The sequence below is a fragment of the Podarcis liolepis genome (assembly GCF_965112155.1).
Source record: "Podarcis liolepis genome assembly, chromosome: 9".
NCBI lineage: Eukaryota > Metazoa > Chordata > Lepidosauria > Squamata > Lacertidae > Podarcis > Podarcis liolepis.
The window spans coordinates 50,653,944-50,674,245 of record NC_139564.1 but is presented as its reverse complement, the minus strand read 5'-3'; the positions used below and the strand labels follow the sequence as shown (position 1 = coordinate 50,674,245).

Genomic DNA, 20,302 nt, shown 5'->3' with positions numbered 1-20,302 from the left:
CTTAGTAACAGTAGATATATTTTCACAATAATTAGCAAAATAATCACCTACTGGTCAGCCTTATCTAAAAGAGTGGATAAGATGGGTAACCTTGGTTAATCACAGGTTTGCCTAAGCCAGTATTTATTACAGAAGAAGAAATACAGGCTGGCTTTGAGATATATATTATTTAGCTTTTTAATACTGTATGTTATTTTATTTTGCAGAAATCAGGGTTTCCTTTACAAAATGTTTCATACAACCGTTATTTCTTTGTTTATACTGACCTCTAGTGGTATAAAGTAGTATACAATAATTTTATATGTCCCAGAGGTGAAATGCAATATTGAAGAAATTGCCATAACCAAACCAATGAGTCCTTCAGCTGTTCACGTTGGCCAAGGAGGTCACACCCTATGAAGGACAAAGCATATTGACACAGATAATACTCAGAATCCCCCACTGGGTTATGAATTAATACCTTACTGTTCATTAATAGACAGGTAAATTCTGTTTTCACACATTAAGCTTGTAATTAAAATGTGCCATTATAAACATGTAATTAGAAATGTCCGGGAGTTATTAGATAATGTGGAAATGTTTGCAGAAATATTTGGCTGAAACTCCGGCTCCTACATGTTAAATGCCCTTCCTATTTGATTTGATTTTTTAAAATTTATATACCTCTTAATATACTAAAAAATATCTTTAAACTGTGCACAGAAAACTGAAGCAACAACAGACAACTTAAACAAAATATTACAAAAATACACAATTACATATAAAAATGTTACATTAATACAAGATACTAATATATATAAATCAATATAAATTCATTCTTCTTCTGATGCACACTCCCTCTCAGCCTCCAGGTTCTCACCCAGGGTCCAAACAAACTCTCACCTCACCCACAAAAGTATCACAAGAAGAAGAGTTCCTGGAACTCTAGTCTAGTCTCTCACTCTAGACTTGCTTTTCATGGGCAGGCCCAAGGCGAGGGGTACTTCCTCAGCCTGCCCACAGCTGTCTCCACACCCAGTTCCAGGTGCAGAAGGTTTGTTGAGCTTCCCGGGGGTCCAAAGAATGGGAAAAGGGTGCCCCTCCAATCACAACTCTTTCTTCAACCTCAATCCTCTCTCCTCGTCCTCCATCCAATACATATCCTATTAAAAATGTGAACGAGACAACTGGGTGTAATTCGGTATTGGTGGAATGACAGCAATGGAACAACAGGAGTAAAATCACTAGTAAATTTCCCATGTGGGGTTCAGCTTACAGATGAGCAGAGTGCCACTGACTAATTTAATGTATGTACAGAGGGTACCAAAATAAAAATGAAGTCCTTGCACTTTAACTGCTTTCAAGTACAGCACACTGAAACATAGTCCATTCTTCCATTCCAAAATTTGCCACAGCTTTGGTCACAGGGGGTCAGGGCACAGGAGTGTTTCACAAGAGGAAGACGAAGGGTCAAAAGATGGGCAACAGTAGGAAACAACTTTAGCAGTTCATTTCCCTTCTAAAAGAATGACAGTTATTTCCTCTTTCCATGAGGGAAAAGGTGGATTAAAACAAACACATTGTAAGAAATAAAAGGGAGCGAACATCCTCATACTAAATACATTCAGCTGAAGCAAAACCCATTTAATTCAATAGCTTTTTACTGCGCAAAACATTTTATGGCATACACAAACCCTCTATCAGTCATTTTTGCCCTAATAACAGAATGAAAAAGGAGCCTGCTTCTAAAAAGTTTCTCTGCACAGTTTTTTGGAATATCCCCCCCCACACACACACACACTAGGTGCAACGGTATGACAGATCCACTAGATACAGCTTGCATGTGTTGTGCTTCCTGAGAGGAACTAGGAAGAGGTAGGGGCAATATTCATTTTCCTCTGGCCTGAGGAGAGGGAAGCTACTGAGAGCTGTGAAACCGTTACTTAAATAATACTTTTAGGTTGGGTTTAGAAAGTTTGTTTGATACTGTAAGCAATTCCAGAACCTTTAAATACAGGCAACCAGGCAAGTAGCTATTAACTAGTCTGGCATACTGCAAAGTAATAATTAGTGTTTATACGTCATGCTTAAAAGCATAAAAAGCACCTTGTATACCTTAGCTCAGCAATCCTTAAGGCAGTCACGGAAAACAGACCAGTACTATCCCCTAGGGCAGATTCTCTCATATCAAGCTGAGAGAACAATACGCTTGCCACTACAGCCCACACTTAATTTAGGTACCATAAAGAGTTGCTAATATCTCAACACCTTGGGAGGATGTGTCACCAATGGTGAGACCACTGCTAGCCTCAGCATTTGAGCTACGGTGGGCTCCCTGAAGCCACACTCACATGGAACACTGTCTTCTTACAATCTATGGGATATGTTTAAGCTGTTGTGGCCTGAAGACATGGACTTGTGAGGCCAACTACACACCCTCTTGGTCCCTTACCAATTACAGTTGGCAAAATCTAGAAGGAAGATATTGATTGGATGGCTAATGCTTCACTATGCGAGGGACTTATAGCTACCATCTTGAAAGACACAGTGGCGTGGCCTTTTCTTAACAGGCCCTCCCTGGACCCGGAGGGTACAGAAAATGCCAGTCCCCAGTATTCCCTTTCCTGATCATGTGGAGCCTCTGCACAGCTCATGCACTGGGGTTTCTTTACAGTCAACAAAGTGCCACACTGAGGAAGAGGACACAACATCAGGGGCAATGTTAAAAGTGTGGCCCTGCTCCAAAATAAATATGCCCTACATGTGAGTAACACAGGAACAGAGGTTTTGTCCCAATTACAATGGCACCTGGCTGGGGGGACTAGGGCTATCCCTGGGTGTGTGGGGAATGAATGGGTGATGACCCCAGCCCAACTACTTTTGGGAGGGGGGTGCTTGGTGCCCAGCTGTCTTCCACCCACCCAGTGAGGTTTTTCACCTCCTCAATGCCTAGAGCAGGGAGGCAGGTGCCAGAAGACCTTGCTGGCACTGCCATTGCTAAAGCAACAGGAAAATAAGGAGGAGCATGCCACCACCAGGAGCAGGAGTGGATGAAGGAAAGGTGTGGGGAACACAGTGTGATTTGTCCTGGCTCCACATCCCCCTAGGTCTAGCCCAGGGAAAGGGATAAGTGTTTGTATTTTCAGATCACGGTACACTGCCCCCCTCCTTCACCGAACGGTTCAGGTCTTCTTGAAACTGATCTTGGCTAAGTAATATAGGGTAGGATCTTCCACACAAAGGATGGTTCTTCATTAGACAGGCTCATACAGTTGTTATGGACCAGAAAAGGAAAGCACACATTTTTACAGCCTGCTATATACAGTTGTACCTTGGAAGTTGAATGGAATCCATTCCAGAAGTCTGACTTCCAAAACGTTCAGAAACCAAAGAACAGCTTCCGATTGGCTCCAGGAAGCTCCTGCAGTCAACTGGAAGCTGCAGAAGCCCCACCGGACATTCGGGTTCCAAAACAACGTTTGCAAACCAGAAGAATCACGGTGTTCGGGAGCCAAAACATCCGAGTTCCAAGGCGTTCGGGATCCAAGGTACGACTGTATTGTGTTGCTAGCATATTGTGTTCTATTTAATGGATAACTTTCCCCTTACTCAAAAAACTAATATATTGAGGGGGCACCTACCCATAGCAATTTGTGTCAGAGGAGCTTTGCACGAAAATACGATTTTCATGTCAGAATCCTTTACATTTACATGAACTCACTTTGCATGTCCCAAAAAAGAAGATGGGCGATCTTCATTTACTTTGTATCACAAGCCTAAAGAACTTGAAAAACCAAATAGCAAACAAATATCAGTGTTTGCTGTTGGATGGATGGTTGGACAAGAATTGAATTATTTATTGCTTCCTGAAATTATTATCAAATCCACACCCTTTCCTCTTAATTAGGACAAGTTACACCCTTTCCTTTCCTTGGGAACATATTTTTTTTCTGCAGCCAAGACTAGTTTCCTTCCTGTGATTTACACACACAAACCAGACAGGGGTAGTTTCTAGTTTTTACTTGCACTGAAAACCCCAAGTTTTCCATGAAATCTGTCTCACAGGCAAAGGCTTTTTAATTATTCCCTGCTCTCAATGAAAAAACTAACATTTAGCAAGACCATAGAACTGTTACCACATTCAAAGTGGCCCTAACTATATGAAATAACCTGTGAAAGATACTATATTATGCCTTATGCATAGAGAGAATCTGACACACATCAAGCCAAGTAATATATTGTCTAACTCCGGCTGAGTAGATGAAAAGAGCCCCAGGCCTCTGTTCAAATAATTACAAAAGCTTTAGTCTCCTAGAATGTGGCCCTGCTTTGCATATTTACATAAATATGACCTCATTCCAAATCAATCTTTGGACTTCTTCATTATTACAGCCTTACTCAAAATTGGCAGAAAGCCAGTGTTGTGATCCTTGGGCACAGACAATCTATTTTTCATTTTCTCTCAGTAAACACACATGACTTCTTGATAACTTAAGGATACTAAAACTTTTGCCTAATAATCAGGCCCCCTAAGAGGCCCAGGAAGGCCCAGGTCACATCTAGCTTTTGAAACTCCCTAGCCATAATAAAAATTGAAATGACAAGACCTAAAAACAACATAAGGCACCAAAAATAGATTGAGAAATAATCTGAATATACATTTTCTTATTTAATAAATGCTTTTGTAGCAAACATTTGGGTCGTATGTGCATAAAAAAGAAGTTGCAAAACTTATCAAGTGCTGAAAAAATAAATTTGAAGACCCCTTTTATCCTGAGACCCTGGGACAAAATGGCTCTCCTACCCCACCCCCACTGGCCCTGCTAATAATCTTTTGAATGAATACTCTCATCCATGTTTTCCATTACTTTTAAGCTGCTAATCAGGACAAGGCTGGTCTTAGCAACTCTTGTCTAAATCCCACTTTGCATATCTATACTGCTTTGCACCTAAAGATCTCACTGTGACTTGCAAACAATGAATGACAGGAAACCACTGGTTTTTAACCAGAAAAATCTGCCTGTGAGGTTTGTAAGCAACAGTCTCTAGGAATGAAAGAATGAAACCATGGTGAATTAAATTAGAATATAAGTGAAAGAGGCAAGACATATTGAGCACTACAACCTCAAACAACTCAATTAGCAAACACAGGAGCGGTATTTAAAATTTGCCATTCTGCCCATGTAACTTTAGGAGACAACCCACCCCCCCCCAAAAAAAAAATCCAGTAAGATGACCAGATTTCTGTTACCAATCATTTCCAGATAAAAAGCAATACCTTTATTAGAACCAACTAAAATATCACATAGTTCTGAGAAGCTTTCTAATACTCCATAAATCTTTTTCAAACTATCCTGGTCCATGAACCCAATTTTTCAGGGAAAAACATGCTCATTTCAAAATGGCACTGCTAGGCTAGGCTAATGAGATTATTTCTAAAAGGAAAAAAGGGGGATGATCACCTATGTACCCAAACGGCTTCTACCAGATTTGTCCCGTGATGTGTGAAGTAACTTTAGCCACAGCACAAATACCATGGTTTGAGCTTAGTTTTATCATGATTTTCATGCTCGTAATAATTGTTTTTATTGCTGCTAATATTATGGCTTTTGTAACAATTCTAAAGCACTTCAGATACAGTGGTACCTCGGGTTAAGGACTTAATTCATTCTGGAGGTCCTTTCTTAACCTGAAACTGTTCTTAACCTGAAGCACCACTTTAGCTAATGGGGCCTCGTGCCGCCACCACACGATTTCTGTTCTCATCCTGAAGCAAAGTTCTTAACCCGAGGTACTATTTCTGGGTTAGCGAAGTCTGTAACCTGAAGTGTCTGTAACCCAAGGTACCACTGTACTATTCTACAGGCAAAGAATGCAACACCTTTTTAAAATTAAACAAACGGGTTTTTTTTGCACTTGGTAGTAGAAATAAGTGCAGTAAATGATGGCAAAATGGAAGTTGACCGTGGACTAAAAAGGGTTACATACGCCTCAGGTTACATACACTTCAGGTTACAGACTCCGCTAACCCAGAAATAGTACCTCGGGTTAAGAACTTTGCTTCAGGATGAGAACAGAAATCGTGCTCTGGGGGCGCAGCGGCAGCGGGAGGCCCCATTAGCTAAAGTGGTGCTTCAGGTTAAGTACAGTTTCAGGTTAAGAACGGGCCTCTGGAACGAATTAAGTACTTAACCCGAGGTACCACTGTACAGTAATGCAAACACCTGCAACCAGCTCAACTGAAGGGAAGCAGTAGCAGCTGAAACTCCTCACTGTGCTGCTCTCCAAGTCTAACATTCATTGTAGCTGCATACCTCGGAGCTTTCTCACATACTGAACAAAGATCATTTTCAGAGATAACCTCTAGAATCTATGCAAAAAGTACAGCACAAAAAGCCTGGAGATTTCTTTAAAACGTCTCTGTTATTTTCTAACTCATTTTCCTGTCAGCCATGACCAAATATTCAACCCTATTTAAGTGGCATATTTATGACACTTCATTCTTCACAAAAATTATCATCTCATAATTGTCATGTACAATTGTGTGTCAAGGGGTGATTTATTTTTAGATATACTCAAATGTATGGCTTGGACCCAAACCAGCTGGGGTTTTTTTCCACCATTGCTAATAAAACACAGAGGTGTGGTTGCCAGTTTGTTTCTTGGCCCAATTAAATTGCTCAGCCCATTGCTTAAAAGGCCTAATTGATAGGCCCCAAATAGGATTAAGAGACCACCTTTCCCCCTACAGAACCTCTCAGGATCAGCAGAAGGAGTTCTCTTGGTAGTTTCACTGAACTCAGAAGTTCAGGGTGGTGATGGCCCAAGAGACTACTCCTCTCTTCTCACTTCAATCTAATCCTGCCTCTGGTTTATTAACAGACATTATTAAGGCAAAGGTTCCCAAATTCTGGCATAATTCAAGGTCTCTGCAATGAAGCCCACAAGATGGAAGGAGGCAAAGGAGAAACATATGGCTTAATTTAAAAAATCTATGGCGGGGTGTTTTGTTTGTTACCATGTTGTGTATTTTTGTGTTTTTATATTGTCAATTGCCCTGTGATCCTTGGGTGAAGGGCTGTATAGAAATTTAATAAATAATAAAATAATAATGGCCACGGCACTCATACATAACTTCATAAACTATTATTTATAGAGCCAAATGATAGTCTGAATGTGGCCTTTGAATAAGCAACCAACACTGTCCACAATAGTGATCTGGATTTTAAGATGGTCCTCTTACAGTTTCCATAGCAACATTCAGAAGCAGAACTTTCCACACCCAAAAGGTGTTGGTTTTTTTTAAGGTGACACAAAATTTGATAGTTTCATCAGTAACACAGAGTTCCACACACAGTATCTCTGTAATCATTATATGAACCCTGTTAGATAGGCCAATATTATTAGCCAAGATATAGTGGTTTGCATAAAGCCATCCTTCTAGAGAGTTTGCAACAGCTGTGGAACTTGAACCAAACATATTTTTTACATCTTGAAGTTTTTGTATGTATAACTTTCTGATAAATAAACCTGGTGCTTTTACACACTGTGGATGTAACTCACAGGGGTCAGCAACCTTTTTCAACCATGGGCCGGTTCACTGTCCCTCAGACCATGTGGTGGGCTGGACTATTTGGGGGGGGGGAGGGGGAGAATGAACGAATTCCTATGCCCCACAAATAACTCCGAGATGCATTTTAAATAAAAGGACACATTCTACTCATGTAAAAACATGCTGATTCCCAGAACATTCACAGGCCGGATTGAGAAGGTGATTGGGCCACATCTGGCCCCCGGGCCTTAGGTTGCCTACCCCTGTGCTCAGGTAAAAAGGAATGCATTTCTAAAATTACATATTTCATCAAGTAGCTTCTTGATTAGTAAGTTGCAGCTTTACCAAGAGCTTTGTAATGAGATAACTCCTCATAGGTGAGTTTGTTTTTCTTTATACAACAGTTGCACAACTCAATAGGTTCACTCACTTCTTTTTGAAACAACAGCATAACTGGGAGTAGCTGTGCCTGTAAAAAAGAGACAGAAAGCGATACAAAACAATGCTCTGGCTGGCATACCAGTGCACTGACCCCATGAAACCGGACTATACAGAAATTAAGCTGCAGCACATCTGAACTAGCACATCAACATTCTCCAGATCTTTTAGAAAGATTAGAGTGCAAATATTTACACCAACCCCGCTCCTATCCTCCCCACAGAAGTTAAACAGTCGAGAGCAGTTTTAATAGCTGACTAGCTCCAGGGTAATCTGCTTACCTGTGTCATATCAATATACAATGCCTCACACAAAGTTTTCCTCGGCTTCTCCTAACAGATCTACCACACAACGTATATACTCAAGTTTCTCTTACTTGTAAGCAACCGGACATAAAACATAATTATTGTTAGGATATAGACTTGCCCTTCCCTAGGGTTTAACATAGGAAACCATTTACTTCAATTAGAATTTTATTTGATCCCATAAGTTCACACATGTATAAAATTATCTCATCTCTCAGCAGTTTCCCACCCCCAGCCATCATGGTTGAATGTAGTTTGCTACATCAATTCAGTATATTTTCTGTAAGTCCGATATTGTAACAAGGGCATTATTTCATTTATTTAGAAGTTTATCCACTCAAAAAGAAGACATATTTGTTTTTCAAACTTCTATTCCCCCCCCAAAAAACCCTTTACTTATTGTTCTCTTTCATGTCTATTTATTATGTATTGTTATGGATAATTAATAAACCGCTGCTATGACAAAAAATCAAAACAAGTTTTCTTGCTTCTGCCAATGGTGATCAATGACATAGGACTTGGATACGGTAACTCGGTACAATTAGGGGCACATTCAGTCAGCCAGGCAGCCAGCCAGGACAGCCTCGAAGAAAATGGGTCCACCCTTATCAAACAAATTTTAAAGTCTGTCAGTGAAGCTCCCAACACAAAAGAGCAATTCACCTTCATTAATATGTATATGGGTCAACAAAAACATAATGATCAAGCCTGCAATTTAGGGCTGCTGATTAAAGTGCAAGCGATTTCCACACACAACCACCACCACGCAAAACAATCTTCTAGATCCCACAGAAACTATGCACAACAACAGGAAATCTGTTCAGTGTGACAGTTAAGAAAAAGACGTTGATGCATGTTGTTATGAACTTCCCAGCAATAAAGACAGCACAGGTGAGTAGTGTTGAGACTGCTCAGCCAGGGGAAATCAATGAAGTTTGCAAGACACATCTTAAGATTGCTGAGGGTGTTCCACCATCAAAGTTTTTCTCCCTTTATTCTTCGGAAAAGGACCAGCCAGCAAATGAGTCATCACACACGGGGCGTGTGGTCTAGGGAGGAGCCCTGGAAAGCAGGATGCAGCCTGTAGGGATGTTATTACCTATTCTTACCTTTAGCAATTTTGTATCTAGGAGAGAGTAAGAAATAAATAGAGTATGTAGGTGCAGTAAAGAAATGTCAGGCATTTATCGCCAGCTAACGCCCTAGGTAAGTTCAGCATTCATTCAAGCAATGACTGTTACTGAATTTTGCTAGTGCTCTTCAGGTGTTAACGATTTATAGGCTGCCAAATCATAGTCGCTAAGAGTGAGAGAGCCATATTCAAAACTTCACCTCAGCCATGTACGCATTAGACGTCACTATTCACTTAGCATGCAGACCGGGAATAATAATAATTCTGACCTAGTTTGCAGGGTTGTTGCAGAAACATTACTTAGTCATGAATAATGGTGCCTTTTAATATTATTATGCATTCATAAAACACATTTAATGAATGTTTCATTAATTCGTATTATTAGTAGCAATAGTAAACAATTCTTCAAGACTACTAAACCGCAATAAAATAGAACCTTCTTAGAATGCAAACAAACAAACGTGGGAGAGAAGAGGAAAGTCGATTTTACCTTTGCCCAAGAGAAAGCAATATGTGAAAACATATTTAATGGTCTGGCTAGGTAATGTTGCTTTAAGCTACTTTGTTCCTCCTCTTTTCTCCCCCACCTCCAACACCCATTAGTGACTGTGAAGATCCTGACAAATATTTCAGAACAGAGGTATGTCACAATGATTTCACAGCAAGGCACAAAAATGTCCCTTCTGAAAGTAGCTCACAGCTAACAATGCATTAACTTGTCCAGACATTGTTGGCTAAGAAAAAGATAGCTTCAAGTGACGGGATCAAAGGGAATATGCCTTGCTTAATGAAATTAGATTTGCCCCTACCAGAGTATTAGAGAGACAGCTGTTGATCCTGGGTTTAGAGAGTCTTAGACTCACTGTCTGGGCTTGCAGATATTGTCAAGTATCTACATGGATACTTCCCACAGCATCTGTGGCCAAAGAAACATTAGGATTTGTGAACATTTTCACCTTTAGCTCTTTGTTCATCTGGCATTGAGGCAGGTTTTGTCAAAAGCTGGGGGGGAAATCCTCAGCCTATCTCTGTGGTTTTTTTACTGCTCAGAAATAGAATACAAAGAAACTGACAGAAATGTAAGTGCATCTACTCCCACAAATGACAAGAAGGACCTACAGATAGTAGCGGTCTCAGAAAATCCTACAGCATTTGACAAACTATGCCTTTATTAAATATTATGCTGAGCTCCACACTAAAAACATTTGCTTTATATTCACAAAATTATGGGTTTGTGGTTGCTCTTGAAAATTGCTTTCGTGTGGCTGGGGCTCCTCCATACACCAGCTGCAAAGTTTGAGTCTGCTTTTCCATGTGGATCAGCCAAATTGCACTGTGAGTAAGTGAGAGAGCCTCACACATCTGACAGGCTGGCAGTGCCGGCATGGGTACTTGCTGTGCATTCCAGCTCAACCATGTGCAGAAGTGACTGTCAGCAGCAGCCATGTTGTAGAGGTAAACATCTGAACTGGACCTTAAAGTGCAGTTGTGCTTATCACTGGCCTGTTGCTGTATCACTGGCCTAATGCTACAAGGCTCGCACTTGAGCAGAGGTAGTTCAAAGTAACCTTGGAAGTACATTTACAAGGGATAGCAACCACAGCCTCCTCTGTTCTATAGACATGTAATATCCTCTTTCTCTTGATGGCAGCTGCCATTGGACAGTACAACCTCTGACTGCTTTAAGGCCCAGAGAGAGAGAGAGAGAGAGAGAGAGAGAGAGAGAGAGAGAGAGAGAGAGAGAGACTCCAATGGCTAACACAGGATTTCTGCCTTAGTTTGCAAAAAGAGATACAAAATACATAGAGTACATCAGCATCAGCAATGTTTCCTCAACTGGGGAAAAACACTGTGGCATAATGAATTTCCTGTGAAACAGTTGATATGAACCACAGTGTTGCATTTTGATCATCCCACAATTTAAATGGAAACATTTTGTAAATAAGTAAGTAAATTGTACCCCACCCACCTGACTAGGTTACCCCAGCCACTCTGTGCGGCTTCCAACATACAAAAAAACATCCTAAAACATTACACATTAAAAGGCTTCCCTATATAGGGCTGCCTTCAGATGTCTTCTAAGGTTATATAATTACTCAGCTCCTTGACATCTGATGGGAGGGAATTCCACAGGGTGGGTGACACTGCTGAAAAGGCCCTTTGCCTGGTTTCTTCTTTTATCATATCTGCATTTTTTAACTCCTTTAAAGGCTGTTCTTGGAATGCCATTTGACCATTGAAGGACAAGGTATAAACTTCAAAAGTAAACAAACGACTACCAAGTTTTATTTTCTGTTTGCAGGCATTGGGTGCAAGGCTACTTTGAATAGTGCCAAGTGAACTGTGCAGTAACAGCAAAGAGGAGAGCTGCAGCAAGGTGTTCATTGCAATATTTACTGCATCGTGACAGTTTCAATATAGACAGTTCTGAAAAGCTAGCACCGCTCAAAGAAGAAAGATGCAAGAAACAATTGAAATGTCAGGAAGGAAGTCCACATATTGGAAGAAGCAATGGACGTCTCCAAGCCATCTTCTACTGTTCCAATGCCTGGATTTGACAACATCACCCAAGAATATTGCAGACACCATTATGTGCATTTTACAGTGAACTATTCATAGGTAGCTTACTGTATTTGCAAGTATTTATAGCAAAGCAAGAAGAAAGGAATGCACAAGCAGGCACCGTTGCTTCCCTCTTATTGTTGTGTTTTGCGGGAGATGGAGAGAAAGTGAAATTAACACAAGTGACACCCAAAGAGCTACAAAACTCCTGTTAGTTGTTAGGGCCACAAATGATACCAATATGCTAATAATAATAATACAAAGAGTAAGGATTAATAAGTACCTTCATAAGAATGCTAAGTGTTGTAACTAATACACAGTTATAATGGAACGAAGGAACAATGCTACAAGTATCAAATTAGTTAGAATTAGAGAGCAGTGACAAAGTGCAAGCTAGTGATGTAGTTCAAGATTAGGGACACAATCCACAACTGAGCTATGCAGCAGGGGGTGGGGTTTGCATTGACAACCTCTACACTGCTCAGCTCTCACCAACTCCTGGCATATGCAGGGCTGAGATACCTGAAATTTGGGCAACCCAGGTGGTTGTCTAGGTTGCCTCAAAGGCCCCTAGTGTTATCTCTAATTAGGGCAGAGTTATTAGACATAATTACCAAAAGCAAACAGATAACATACCTTTTATTCGGCATACTTCTCAAGAAGCTATCTACTACTATATTAGTGCATATATATATATATATTAAAAAAAAGAATGCAGAAAGCAGAGACTGAATGATGCTCATATTCTAGAGGAGGCAAGCACTGTCTAACATGTCCTCAGTCTACAGTTATGTGTCAGTGAGAAGATGAGTTGTTACAAGAAATCACAGGCTTTTAAAAGCAAAAAAACAAAACAGAATTAACTGAAAGGTTAATTACAGAAGAAAGGTAAAACCCTGTAATTAAGCGCATAGAAAAAAAACGTTTAAGATGAAGTAGGAAGTAAGGTTTTCCCCCCAAGGCTTTTGCCAACACATGTCTTACACCATTAACTAGAATTTGACAAAAGGCAAAACAAGCTTAACAGCAACCAAATGACCATTTATCCTAAAAGTAATGCATCATTTGCTATAATTATTTCAAGTTAAACAGCTCCAGAAAATAACAAAGATGCACTGTGATGGGGTATGCACACTGGGACATACCTTGCTGCTTTAAACAACTGAACCATTGGCCATTCAAGACCAGCACTGTATTGGAGATACGTAACCAACACATGTGCTCTAACCAGGATCTACAGTCCCTCCTCCACCACAGGTGGTGAAGGAACAGCACTATAAATGCAGAGAAAACATGGGTGGCTAACCTGCAGCACAAATATCACACATAGCATGGATCATGGAGGTTTGAGACATACTTTCATAGAAGCACATGGACCCATAGGCCTGGATAGAGCATGACAGCAATGACTATGGCATAGCGGCTCTTTCCTGCCTCCTCCAGAACAATGTGCTTTTGCCTGCTCTCGAATGCAGCAGATTAGTGGCAAACCTACTCCAAGGTACTGGTAGTTTATTGTGGCACTATCATATACTCTGGACTTGACTTGTGGCACACTTCACCCAAAAAACTGACCACCACTGAAATGAGCAAGTTTAACATGTGCATTTATCTGCCAATATGGCTAACTATCGCCCAGTCTCAAATCTTCCAAAATGCAGCAGTTAGACTGGTGACTGGGAGCGGCCACCGAGACCATATAGCACCGGTCTTGAAAGACCTACACTAGCTCCCAGTACGTTTCCAAGCACAATTCAAAGTGTTGGTGCTGACCTTTAAAGCCCTAAACGGCCTCGGTCCAGTATACCTGAAGAAGCGTCTCCACCTCCATCGTTCTGCCCAGACACTGAGGTCCAGCGCCGAGGGCCTTCTGGCGGTTCCCTCGCTGCAAGAAGCCAAGTTACAGGGAACCAGGCAGAGGGCCTTCTCGGTAGTGGCACCCACCCTGTGGAACGCCCTCCCACCAGATGCCAAAGAGAAAAATAACTACCGTACCAAACTTTTAGAAGACATCTAAAGGCAACCCTGTTTAGGGAAGCTTTTAATGTTTAATAGATTATTGTATTTTAGTGTTTGTTGGAAGCTGCCCAGAGTGGCTGGGGAAACCCAGCCAGATGGGCGGGGTATAAATAATAAATTATTATTGTTGTTGTTGTTGTTGTTAGGGGTAAGCTGTAGACAGCTGCCAGAAAAGAGAGCTCAGACCAGGAGTTATGGCAGGGGGTTAGAGCTGAGAGCAGGCTTCCTTCCGGCTTGTCATTCCCCATGGTAAGTGAGTTTCTGCACCACGATGAACAGTCCTCCTTCCAAGCTTTAAAGCAGGCATCCCCAAACTCGGCCCTCCAGTGTTTTGGGACTACAACACCCATCATCCCTAGCTAACAGGACCAGTGGTCAGGGATGATGGGAAATTTAATGTCCCAAAACATCTGGAGGGCCAGGTTTGGGGATGCCTGCTTTAAAGCCTGCAGAGGTGGGTGGGAATCGTCCTGGAGGTTTTGTGGTGATCCTCTCCCCAACTCAACTCCCAAGACTGAGAAGACAAGTACAAGCGCTATGGCTGCTGGGTTTCTGGAGGTTGACTGAAATGCCTCAGCTGCCCAGGACCAAACAAGCTCTGGAACAGGAAATACTACAAAGAGCAACACCCCCCTCAAAAAAAAACCACATTGAAAAATTAGTTAGCAGAAGCCATTTTTGAGAAGTAACACAGAGTCAACACTTTTCCTTGAAGTTAAGTAAATGGATAAACAGCACATTTTTAGAATGTCTGCTAGCTAACTTCGAAAAGAACAGCCTTACCACAGAAAATAGTACATAGTACTTTGTAGGTGCTGTAAACTCACACATCAAGCACAGCAAGTGTGGGGCTATATACAGGAAGAGAGTAAACTTTTCATAACAAATTTTCTTTCTTGTTAATAATTTGCCAAGTACAAGGTCACACACAATGCAAGATTTGTGCATTTAATATTTGTTTTGTGAGAAGGAGCAAATGAATTGGTTTGCTGATTAACTGTGCTATGCAATTTTTTTAAAGTTACTGAATGAGAAAATTTGGTTTTATTATGCTGGGTTGACTGCTGCTCTTATGGCTGTTTTATGGTTGTGGAGCCCTACTGCTATTTTCAATGGGGAGTTTTACTATAGTTTGTTTGTTTGTTTATTTGGCTAATATATTTTGTATTTTTATTTGCTGGAAGCTACCTTGGGACTGCTTGGTCCTAAGAAAATACCTCAAATAAATAAAACATGTCAAATACCCATATCTCCTTGTTTACCTATTTATTGAAGGTATACAGTACTTATTGCTTAAAGGCCTGATGATGATAAGCCTGGTTCCAATCCACACAATAAACTAATATTTAATGCTTTGAGATAAAAGTTCATGCAGGTTACCCTAACCACAGCAGAACATCAATACCTTTTTCATGTTTAAAATAAAAAAATTCCTTCCAGTAGCACCTTAAAGACCAACTAAGTTAGTTCTTGGTATGAGCTTTCGTTTGCATGCACACTTCTTCAGATACACTGAAACAGAAGTTGCCAGATCCTTCTATATAGTGAGAAGGTGGGGAGGGGTATTACAGATGAGCCTGTTGACGACTCTTAACGACTGCAATAGGTCTTACAGGAAAAGGCAGGGGGGGAGAAGGTGAAAAATGGCTGGTCATGTATAATGAGATAAGAATCCAATGTCTTTGTTCAGACCAGGTCTCTCCGTGGTTTTAAGTTTGGTAATGAGTTGCAATTCAGCAGCTTCTCTTTCCAGTCTATTTCTGAAATTCCTTTGTAGTAAAACAGCTACTTTGAGATCTTGTATAGAATGTCCTGGGAGATTGAAGTGTTCTCCTACTGGTTTCTCTGTTTTGTGATTCTTAACTTAGTTGGTCTTTAAGGTGCTACTGGAAGGAATTTTTTTATTTTGACTATGGCAGACCAACACGGCTACCTATCTGTAACTTTTTCATGTTTGTTTATTTTAAAATGTAGAGACTTTCTTTATTCCCCCCAAAGCATCCAGGATTCAATATGTTAACTTAAAGTTATGAAACACACTAATTCAAAGAACAGAACAGTGGCAAACACCAAGTTCTGCAGAAATGACAAAATTGTGTAACAACAAGTAGATACAGTGGTACCTCGGGTTAAGTACTTAATTCATTCCAGAGGTCTGTTCTTAACCTGAAACTGTTCTTAACCTGAAGCACCACTTTAGCTAATGGGGCCTCCTGCTGCTGCTGCACCGCCAGAGCATGATTTCTGTTCTTATCCTGAAGCAAAGTCCTTAACCTGAAGCACTATTTCTGGGTTAGCGAAGTCTGTAACCTGAAGCGTATGTAACATGAAGCGTATGTAATCCGAGGTACCACTGTACAACAGTGGTGCATATTCAGTTCTCAAATATACTTTTCTCTTCTTCTCCTCACTTAAAGTTATTTCAGTGGAGACAATGAAACCAAGGTTTTGGAAAACATAAGCAATGTTCAGTAACAACAAGACCTAAGGCTATCCAAATTGCTTTATTCAGTGTTCAAGATAAATTTACTGTAAGCAGCTACTGCATTGCTTTAGAGATCTCATCATCTGATACTGATACTTCTGGCTGGTTAGTATGACATTAAGGATGAGTCACCTAATATGAACTCTTTGTAAAAAGAGGCACCAATTAAACGGTGTGGTTGTTTTTCTGCTGAAAAAGGGTAAATTGCATCCAAAAACTTGTGATGCATAAAATATCCATTCCAAACTACAAAGTTACTACACAGTTATTATCTGTGTTACCCAATAGCAGGATAATACATGCAAACCTATAAGACAAAGAAACAGTTTCGTTTCTTTTGGTAGCCTAATGATACTCTTAAAAAGCAATTAAAAACTAAGCTTTAATGTAGGAAACCGATGTGTGACTGAAGATATTCACAATAAAACTTTGGGGGCCCTCCAGAGGTCCCTTTTATTTTGCATTCATGATTGTTTGTGTTCACAATGGTGTCAGGGCAGTTATACACAATCCCATTTTTAATACTGTTTGTGCCTGCAAAAGTTTTGGGGCAGACAGCTTATTTTTACACTTCTTAAATAATATCACAAACAGGCAATATGGAGATCACAAGTTTTTTCCTGCCCAGCCATTGACTGTCCCAGTTTAACTCGGGAGTTGGGGAGAAGAGAGCTAAAGTTAGTAAAAAGATGTAAAACATTCTTGCAATTGGGCAGACGCCCTTGGGTGCTTCATTCCAGCCACACCAGAGTCATTATAAAAACACTTTTTTCTTTATAAACCATTATTAAGGTGCAATCCTATGCATGCTTAACTGGGAATGTCTAACTAAATGGGACTTACTTCTGAGTAAATATTTCTGGGATTAGGCTGCATGTCATCAGGCCTGGAGCCTGGCTTTGTTGCAGGAGGCACCAGCTGTCTGGTCCTGGAAGGTAGACGATGAGTGCTATGTGCCAGGTGAACTTATGTTTGTGACAACATTGTGGTGGATAGAAGAACGTGCAGTTTTTCTTTTTCTTGGGACTATTGTTTTGTTTTGCCCTGCCCACTTTGTCCCCTGCCCAGCACTGGAATCCAGCCTCCAGAAAATTGGGCTGAAACACATTCTAAAATATTTTTTTTGAATGGTGTAAACCACCACAATATTTTTAAAGCACTCACCAAATTGATATAGACACAGGAGGAAATAGTGTTGCTTGCCACTGGTATCTTGACAAAACGATCTAGCCAGTGTCTATGATGAGACATGTACACTTCACACTGTACTTATTATCTCAATAATAAGCTGGGGAGAAAATCACCACTTCCGCTGCAGCCAAATATTTCTGTGCTAATGCTGGGAAGCATCCCATCTCAATAGAAGCTATACCTCAATAAATTATGTCTGAAAATGCTTTAACAAATGAGCATCAACTCTATGGACGATATGAAGGTAACTTCCAGAACTGTTCTAAAAGACACAGAATTGTTACATATGAATAAACCTTACTCCTCTAGGGGAGGTATTACTACAGATGAGTAACTATTACTGTGAAACCAAAACAACTTTTCAGTGAAAGGAAGTTTTCATGGTAAAAAAGGGATATTTTGAATATGACAATACCTACTGTACTTTGTTACCCATCAACAAATTAACAGCATTTCATGTGCTATATCTGCTGTACGTTTCTACAGTTATCTACTAATGACCAGAAAATTACAACAAAGCACCACTCCTGGGAGCAAAAATTAGCAGGGGCTTAATTTCATTTCAAGAAAAAGAAAAAGAGAGAGGGAGGTGCGGGGAAAGGAAGAATGTGCACACTCAGCTTCAACTCAAGAGAACAGCATATAGCCCCTCTACTGTTATGCATGGCAGCATCTAAACAAAGGAACAATATTCCTGTTGAATTCCCCTTGCTAGACTGTTGCTGATATATTTTGTTTAATTATTGTACATACTGGTGAAGTCACCTTCCAACTAAGGAAGCTGGCTTCTGAACTATACCAATCACTTATAAAATCTGTGGACCTGTTCCAGCCAAATGTCAAGCCCTTCCTGGCTGTATAATGCTGACATTTTTCAAACAAATCTCTTTGCTTAGCATTAATTCAGCAAGTGAAGATTGTAACAAGAGCTGCAACTGTTGGATAGGGCAAATTTGAAGCCCACCAACTAAAGCAGTATTAGCATTGTACAATAAAGCAAACAGCAACAACTGGCTGCAGACGGACACAGAGAAAATCCATAGCTGACAAGTTTGTCAATAAAAAAGAATAAAAGTTGGGGAAAGAAGTGCCTTCTTGTTGTTTGCTGTAGAATTAACTTGAAATTCTCCTGCCTAAGAGCTCCAGATAAGTATATCACACGTGATGGTTGAGAGGCGAAGTTATCAACCACAGATTAGAGTAGTGATCATCTATAACTCTTTACTAGTTTCCTCTGATGGAGAACATTTTTAAAAATGCCATTCTCATTAAGTCTCGTCCTTTGAATGCTGACTTCTGTGCAAAATTCCATGCAAAGCTTTATCTCCAGCCAGCATTGAAGTATAGACACACCCTCCAATTTTCTAACACTTGAGCAACTTTGGTACTAAATAAACTCTTAAGAGACTATTTTGAGTATAGCATAAGAAGCAACTAGAAAAAGTACATCACAGAATCCCATTACCACTCATATTAAGAGGGGTTACACAGGGCTGAGAAGAGCAATAATGTCACATTCCGTGAGTTTCAAAAGCCCTGTCAGCCTTATTTGCCCTGCACTAAACTTTCGGTCACTGATGGGCTGTCAGCAGCAACTAATTGACCAGGTTCAGTTCATGGACACCTTAATGTTCTCCAACTAGATTTACAATAAGAGCCCCAGTGTAGTAGGTCACAATGAAACAAATATACTATGTTTCTGCTATATATCCAAGTAAGCAAAGCTCTCTCTCTCTCTCTCTTTTACACATGGTTTACAAATATGAAAAGATACACTAATTCTAAGATTAAAAGCAAAGATAGTTCACAGCTGCAGAAAGATTTCGCCTTCGGGCACTGCACAATTACTCATATCTTTCACTCACAGAAACATGATTGACTCAACAATTACTGTGTAAACCATTCCTTACAGTGTTTAGAGTTCCAACACTTTAGCCTTCATATCCTTATTTGCAGTACATACAAATTCAAGGTATCAAGTACACCCTATTATAAATGTGGCATTTTGCATCTAATAATGGCAATACCTCAGTGGCAGAGCACGTGATAAATACACAGAAGGCCCCAAGTTCAATCCTGGGCTACTCCAGTTAAAAGGATCACACAGCAGGTGAAGGGAAGAACCGCTCTGAGACCTCCAAGAGCCACTGCCAACAAGAGAAAATTCCGGGGTAGATGACATAGTATAAGGCAGAGGGGGGGGTGTAGAAAGCCATGGTGTGAACAAGCTCCATTTTGTATAAATGCTTGGGAATCCACAGGCCCAGATGCCAGGATAGCAGGGGCAACCAGAAAACTGATATTTGTAAAGAGCAAGGAAAGCATATGCAGGTGTAGCAATGTTTGTTCTTTTTAAAAACAATAGCACAGGAAGGTGGAGCATTTGATATAAATACAACACTGCATCTAATCTTGAAATGCAGTATCAATGAAATGGGTGGAAGGCTACAACCAAGACCCACACTTCTCATTGTTCCTCCTCTATAAAGTCCCCAGCTAGGTACACACTTTACTTACTGTGGAGCAGAAAATGAGGAAGGTGAGCTCTGCTTGTTTCTAGTAAGGCAGTTAAATGCAAATGTGACAAGCAAATAAATAGCACCCACTATCTCTTTTAAATATCAAGATAGAATATTGTG

At 40.4% G+C, this 20,302-nt stretch overlaps 2 protein-coding genes across 4 annotated transcripts in view; both read right to left on the bottom strand.

Annotated features, from left to right (window-relative positions):
* TRAPPC11 (trafficking protein particle complex subunit 11) overlaps positions 1-20,302 on the bottom strand; it is a 71,225-nt gene that overhangs the window by 7,622 nt on the left and 43,301 nt on the right. The window contains exon 30 of one of the 2 annotated variants that reach the window (XM_083459806.1): positions 267-393. The exons of the other annotated variant lie outside the window; for it this stretch is intronic. Within the exon in view, the coding sequence (XP_083315932.1) occupies positions 361-393 (33 nt within the window). The 3' untranslated portion in view covers positions 267-360. The remainder of the gene's footprint in view (positions 1-266; positions 394-20,302) is intronic. 2 annotated transcript variants of the gene reach the window in all.
* The window catches only part of STOX2 (storkhead box 2), a 134,460-nt gene that overhangs the window by 103,209 nt on the left and 10,949 nt on the right, over positions 1-20,302 (bottom strand). The window lies entirely within an intron of this gene.